Source organism: Tachysurus vachellii, chromosome 22 (assembly GCF_030014155.1).
Source record: "Tachysurus vachellii isolate PV-2020 chromosome 22, HZAU_Pvac_v1, whole genome shotgun sequence".
NCBI lineage: Eukaryota > Metazoa > Chordata > Actinopteri > Siluriformes > Bagridae > Tachysurus > Tachysurus vachellii.
Window position 1 is genome coordinate 2,255,001 of NC_083481.1, and position 7,500 is coordinate 2,262,500.

At 41.1% G+C, this 7,500-nt stretch overlaps 1 protein-coding gene across 3 annotated transcripts in view; it reads right to left on the reverse strand.

Annotated features, from left to right (window-relative positions):
• LOC132837967 (calmodulin-binding transcription activator 1-like) overlaps nt 1–7,500 on the reverse strand; it is a 252,278-nt gene that overhangs the window by 40,273 nt on the left and 204,505 nt on the right. For all 3 annotated transcript variants that reach the window (XM_060858022.1, XM_060858023.1, XM_060858021.1), the window contains exon 5: nt 5,485–5,556. In XM_060858022.1, coding sequence (XP_060714005.1) covers nt 5,485–5,556 — 72 coding nt within the window. The remainder of the gene's footprint in view (nt 1–5,484; nt 5,557–7,500) is intronic.

Sequence of the window (7,500 nt, forward strand, 5' to 3'; positions counted from 1 at the left end):
AAAAGTGATTTTCTCTCCATTTGCCTGATGTGAAATTTACACTGCTCATAAATATATAGTGCAGACAAACACACACACACACACACACACACACAGGAGAGCTAACAAAACTTCACTGTCTCTATCTGCATTCAGATTGAAACTAAAGTGGGTGTGGTCTAAAGTGAAGTGTTCTAATTATTTATAGAAATTTAAATTTCTAATGAATATGCATGCTCTGACATTTCCTCCACCACATCTACAGTGGTGTTCATAACAGTTCATAACTGTTAGGGTTATTTTGATTCTTATTGCAACAACACAATGTTTGATGGTTAACCTGCAAAATTCTAACAAACGATTTGACATTAATTTGTTTGTTTTAATACGTTATCATTTCTATGGTAACAGCTCATAGACATAGACTTGTATGGTATGTTATCTAAGACTAATGATATACTGTACATACTTAATAATAATTAATCATCATCATCATCATCAATGATAATTTTTAAAGCCTTTAAAAAACAAGTTTACAAATAAATAAACAAAAATAAAACACAATGTAGGGGGGCACGGTGGCTTAGTGGTTAACTACCTCACACCTCCAGGGTTGGGGGTTCGATTCCCGCCTCCACCTTGTGTGTGTGGAGTTTGCATGTTCTCCCCGTGCCTCGGGGGTTTCCTCCGGGTACTCCGGTTTCCTCCCCCGGTCCAAAGACATGCATGGTAGGTTGATTGGCATCTCTGGAAAAATTGTCCGTAGTGTGTGAGTGTGTGAGTGAATGAGAGTGTGTGTGCCCTGTGATGGGTTGGCACGTCCAGGGTGTATCCTGCCTTGATGCCCGATGACGCCTGAGATAGGCACAGGCTCCCCGTGACCCAAGGTAGACACTGCTCCAAAACCCTAAAACTCCAAAACCCCAACCAAAGAAACCCCCAGAGGAATCTGTGATGTTTGTGACACGTCCCCTAATCGCTCTGCTGTAGAAACTGCAGCACACGACTGAGTAAAAACCTCCATCACAGACGACCGGGGTCACCAGGGGAAAAGGTCGCTCTCTGTCTGCTCACCATACAATCTGTCCTTCACCTCCTAACAAACTGGCCCACACACACACACACACACACACACACACACACACACACTGAATGACCCTGAGCTCACCCCACTGCCCAGCTTTCATCTCATTGATCTCAAAAAAAAAAAAAAGAAAGAGAAGAGAAGGAAAGATCTTGAAAGTGAAGAGGACATGGATCTTGCATGTGGACACAGGGGGAATGGAGGAAAAAAAAGAGAAAAGCAAAATGCTTACTGGCCTAAACGAGAAGCCGGGGTGCGTGACAGCCTTTTAATTGCTTCATTACCGTAATTAATTTGCTCTCTTTTCAATTAGCGCTGGGGATATTGTGATGGGCTTCTTTTTTTTGGTGATGTTTTTCAGCTGTTTTCCTTCTCCTCCTCTATTGTCCTCTCTCTGATTTTTAATTTCTTTCTCAATTTTTTATAAGTGTGCTTTATTGCCCTGACTGCTGTGTAAGAACATTACCAAAGCAGCATTATAATATATATATATATATATATATATATATATATATATATATATATATATATATATATATATATATATATATATATATTTCTCCTCTCTGATTGGTCAGGCGGTGTTGATTGATTGTCTGTACCGGTAACTATGATAGTGGTACAGCTGCAAATCGCAGGATTAATACATCTGATACGTTATCGTTTCCATAGTAACAGCTCATTCCCAAAGACAATTTTATTAGAGTTGTTATATAACGGTTATTGAAGGAGTCTCCAGTTTCGGCTTCAGTAAACCTGTGAAACTTTCAGATTTCGGGAGTTTTCAGGACAGAAGAATTCATGCTTTTGTTTTATTTACTTCAACATAGAGAATAAAGAGAAGCTGGTGAGGGAGCGACTGTTCAAAGCCTGTAGGAGCCTGTGCCTATCTCAGGCGTCATCGGGCATCAAGGCAGGATACACCCTGGACGGAGTGCCAACCCATCACAGGGCACACACACACACTCTCATTCACTCACACACTCACACACTACAGACAATTTTCCAGAGATGCCAATCAACCTACCATGCATGTCTTTGGACCGGGGGAGGAAACCGGAGTACCCGGAGGAAACCCCCGAGGCACGGGGAGAACATGCAAACTCCACACACACAAGGTGGAGGCGGGAATCGAACCCCAACCCTGGAGGTGTGAGGCGAACGTGATAACCACTAAGCCACCGTGCATACCCCCCCAACCCCCCAGCTTCATGTGCATGTGGTTTATAATCAATAAACTGGCAAACGTCCGTGATGTAGGAGGAATAAAACACTTCAGGATGCGCTGTTACAGGAAAATGATCAACTTCTTCAGTAACTCGTAATCAGTAACGTAATCAGTTTCATCACACCACCTCATTGTAGCACAAAACACACACACACATACATACACACACCCACACCTTTCTCCATTCAGTTATTCGTTGTATAAAACACTGAGCATTTCTATCAGGTTTTTCTGTTCCAATCCCACTGTCACACTGAGGACATGACTGTAGAGTAGGAGAAAGTAGTGTATGTGTGTGTATGTGTGTGTGTGAGAGTGTGTGTAAAGTAATGGTTCATCCGGTCTGGAGAGAAAGTGGGTGCTAATAACACACTGGCACCAGTGTTGGCCACACCTGTCTGTAGTATCAGACAGGGCAGTCTCAGGAGGCTGTGTGTGTGTGTGTGTGTGTGTGTGTGTGTGTGTGTATATATGCATGCCGAAATACGTATAAGTGTAGCAGCATCCAAAGCTAGTGCATACCAGCATGTTATCTTCAGGCAGCTGTATGATTATCAGAGTAAAGTCAGTAAAGGCACTGATATATTTCCCTTCCTGTACTCTCTCAGATCTGGATGGAGAGAAGGTCTTCAACTCAGGCAGATCACATTCTCCAGTAATCCCTGAGCCTTAAGCTCCACCTCTCAGGACCTTCTGAAGTTTAATTCCATTAATTCTAGCTGGACATGAAATGAACTGATGTGTCTATATCGAGAGTGAGAAATTTTTGGTTTTGATTAAAACAATAAAATCTGACACGAGTCAAAAGCAGAGGCGGAGGAGGAGGAGGAGGAGGAGGAGGAAGAAATTTTGGTCATGATAGTTTAAAGTTTCTGCATTTGAAAATTATTACGGAGAAATTTGGAGCGGTCCAGCTTATTATTTATTTATTTATTTAATTATTTATTTACTTACAATTCTTTACTCAACATCTACCAATGAGGGAAAGTAAAGACTCTCATATCCTTCTTCCAAGACACATGAAGCCATCTTCTACATACACAAGCTTACAGATGCCCAGGATTGACTCATGTCACTGTGATTGACAGGTGATACACGGTAAGCCCCTCCCATCCAGTCTCCCACGTCTGACTGTGTTCTCTTGTCTCCGAGTTTAACAACTTTCCTTCTCGGTCTGCAGTATGTAAGACATGAGTCACACACAGACCTCCGCCTAAGAAATAAAAATCTAAAAGAGTTTCAGTTTGTCTGACACGTTCCGTCCTGATTGCACTCCTCCCTCTGTGTTATTTCGTCTGTAGCCTTCATTATTATTCTAAAACCCCCCAAAAGAATTAGGTACACAGGAGGTAAAAACTTTACTCCATGTGTAACAGGAAAGCAGGCTGGACAGGAGAGAGAGAAAAAGTGAAAGTCTCTTGTCCTTCCGCACCGCGTCCTCACGCCGTTTGCTTGCTTTAACGCTCGAGCGACTTCGTGCCCTTCGACGGTGGTAAATAAATTCCCTCTCATAAAAGATGCAGGCGACACGCTGCGCCGTGGTAAACAGTAATCATGTAGCCTGCCATTCAGGCCACGGTGACTAATGCGTGTCTTTCACGTGTGCACTGGCTCAAGCCAAACATCTCAATGAATAAATAAGTGCAATCGTTTTTACCTCACGCTGTACGCTTTATACACTTTACACTTTACGCTTGACCTTTTGTTGAACAACGTGCACATCCCTGATAGGTACACTTTAATAACCGATGGTGTCTATATGCTTGTGTAGTGTTATTTAAATCGAACGTACAGTAAATTTCACTCTCTGTGTTCCTCGAGGGAAAACCAAGTGGAGAAGAAACGTGACTAATGTGGGACGATTAGAGAGAAGGGGGCAGGGCTTCCAGATCCGACAGTTCCAAACACCTACAGAGCTGTCGATCATTCCGCAGTTGTACACTGATTGGCTGTCTTAATGGGGGGGTAAGAAAGGTCTAATGAGGTCATGCTGGAAAATATCTATCGATAAATTGCTCACCACATTTTTCACATCCTGAATAAAATGTATGAATCCCAATCCTGTGAGTTTGTGTATTTTTGTGTGGGTGTGAGTAGAGATGCGCCGCTGGAGCGATCAGCACCATGGCCAGCGCTCTGTGACGTGTACACACGTCTGACTGCTAGCCAGCTGAAAAACAAGTTCTTTTTATGCTCCTTGCTTTAACACCAACACACGGTTAGTGTACTTGGATTGTTCTGTGCAGTTAGAGTATTATTGACAGCTATTCATTTGTGAAATCTGAGCTCAAGTGATTGCTCTGGTGGATGGGAGAGTATTGATCGGGGCGAAGCGGCGGCTGGAGCAGCAGTAATCATGTCTAAAAGCCATGTGTCAATCGACTGTTAGCTTCCTTTAATTTCACAACGGTTCCAGTAAACATAGCACACGTGGTATATAAACACGCTGCATGGAGTACGACATGTGCAACGGTTTCGGATAGAGCGAGCTGCGGCATGCTGTTAATCAGCTGCCCGAGATTTTACAGAGTTGGGAAAAGTGAGAGGAGGAACGGCTGCTTCGGTCTCTTACTGATGCGCTTATTCTCGCTCGCTGTGATCAATCATGTGCTTCAGACAGGCCGAGTGGGGAGAAAACTCTCCATAAATCTATGATCAGTCTCAAACTGAACTGCGCTTTAGAAAATGAGCGGACGTCATGCTGGGATCGAGGTTAGTTTTCTTATAAGATTCCTGCTTTCTTCAATACTCCTCGTCCACAGCAGCCTTCTTCTGCACGGGGTACAGAGGCAGAGCTGAGACACGCCAACAGAATAGTCTAGTGCTGTCCCACACACACATACACACACACACACACACACACACACACACACACACACACACACACACATTCTGCCTCTGGCAATCAAGGCAAGTTCGAGTGAATGTGAGTTAAGAACAGCAGCATTCCTTTTTCTCTCCTTCAATCTGTGCTACATCTCATCTCTCTCCCTCTCTCTCTCTCTCTCTCTCTTTCACCCTTTCTTTTTATATATTTCCCCCTACACACTGATAAACAGAAAGACAGACAGATTTATAGTAGAAAGATAGATCGACAGACAGTTCGAAAGACATATAAACAGATAAATCGTTAGATCTATAGATAGATAGATAGATAGATAGATAGATAGATAGATAGATAAAGAGGTCTTACCTGTAGCAGCCAGTAACACCTGCGGTGGAAGGTGGGGATTATAGAGGAGTGGACGTAACACCCGTACAGACACTGTGAAAACACACACACACACACACACACACACACACAAACACACATTCTCAGTGATTATGTACTTACTCATCCACATCTACACAGTTTGCACAGAAAAGCATGCGAGCGTGAAACACACCAATTTTGTCTTCCTCACTTAATTAAACACGATGAACAGTAAGTGATGTTTGTTAGTCCTAAGACTGTATGGTTTGTTCAGTCACTTAATTATTTATTCTTTCCTGTTGTCTATTAGGTTTTATATTATGGCATGTTAATGTAAATAATTTAATACACCCCGTTTTTATCAGACTTCTGTTAGTGATTCATTTTGATCTGATTCAAAGTCGATTTTCATTTAGACAGAGATTCTTTTAGATACTGATTCATACATTTAGATACTGATTCACTTAGAGAGTGATTCCTTTTAATACAGCCTGATTCACATAGCGATTCATCTAGACTCAGATGGACTTACATAGTGATTCGCATGATTAGTGATTCAATTGAACAGTGACTCATTTAAAATACGTTGAAGGATTGACTCAATGAATCATGAATCAAATAAAAAAAGAGTATAAAAAGATTGTCATGTCACTTATTTAAGCAAAATTCAAGTTTGTTTTCTTAATGTGAAACGAAAACAAGAATTAAAACTTTTAAACAAAACTGAACACATAAATAATGCAAAATATTTAAAAAAATAGCATGTTGTCTGTTGAATTATAATAATTAATTGCAATAAAAATGTACTGATATCGTGTCAAATTATCAGGATGTATCTAGGATAAATACAGTTTGATTTCTAAATTGTCCGAATGACTTTTGAGCACACGACTAATTGCACCACGTCTGTCCCAGTGCCCCTGTCCCTGCCTTCGTCTAGTGTCCTTCTGAGCTAGTCGATAGCAGCCGATCGACTCTAATGCTATTTCCAGCTGGGGAATATGTGAGAAGCCGGCCGCCTGGGCCGCCGCTCACCTTAAACAGGCTCCAGATTACGGGAATTAATTGAATACGAGGGATGAGGTTTCAGTCTCACTATCACGCAGAACAGCGCACTCAGCAAGTCAGAAAATAGAAAGTGTGTAAATGAAAAGGCTCGCTTCCAAATATACACAGCGCATGCACAGAAACATCCAGCAACAGTGTACGGATTTATGGAGCAGCTCTTTGAAAGTCATGGTACATTGTCATCGCGATCTGAATTAGTATAACACACACACACACACACACACACACACAGAGGAGAAAGTCTGTCACTCCGTTGGACAGGTGCTGAGGTTTCGCTCGAGTACACCTTTCTAGAGATGTGAGGCGTAAAATCAAAACATGTTTTCATGGCGCTGACTTTGTTTACCCCCTTATTATAGCACCATAATCCATCCTGAGACACACACACTAACACACACACACATTCCTCCACACATGTAACACTCTGTGTCATGGCGTTATAGGGAGATAACCAACACTGAAGCACAGCGACTCTTCTCACCTTAGAGTCGAATGTGCAGCAGTGATTTATTCCTCTAACACTGCAGCGAGGTGTCGACACATCGTTTTTTATTAAACAATCGCACGACTTATTTTTTATCCAGTATGTTTAATTCTGTTACAGTTTTTACTGATGTTATAGTAGCTATAAGGTTTTTTTTTTTCTTTCTAGATGTTAATGAGACAAAAATGCTTACAGAGAAACGTGGCTCCTTCTGTAAATGTGTACAAACATCTCCTTACTGAAAACCTCACCGTATCAGTTACTCCACATGTTTTAGCTTCGTTATTACATCCCTGTAAAGCAGCAGATTCTACAGAAATTGTATATATATATATATATATATATATATATATATATATATATATATATATTATATATATTATATTTTATATATATACAATATTTATATTATATAATATATAATATAATACTTGTGGATTATATGAGGAAAAAAAAACAGATTA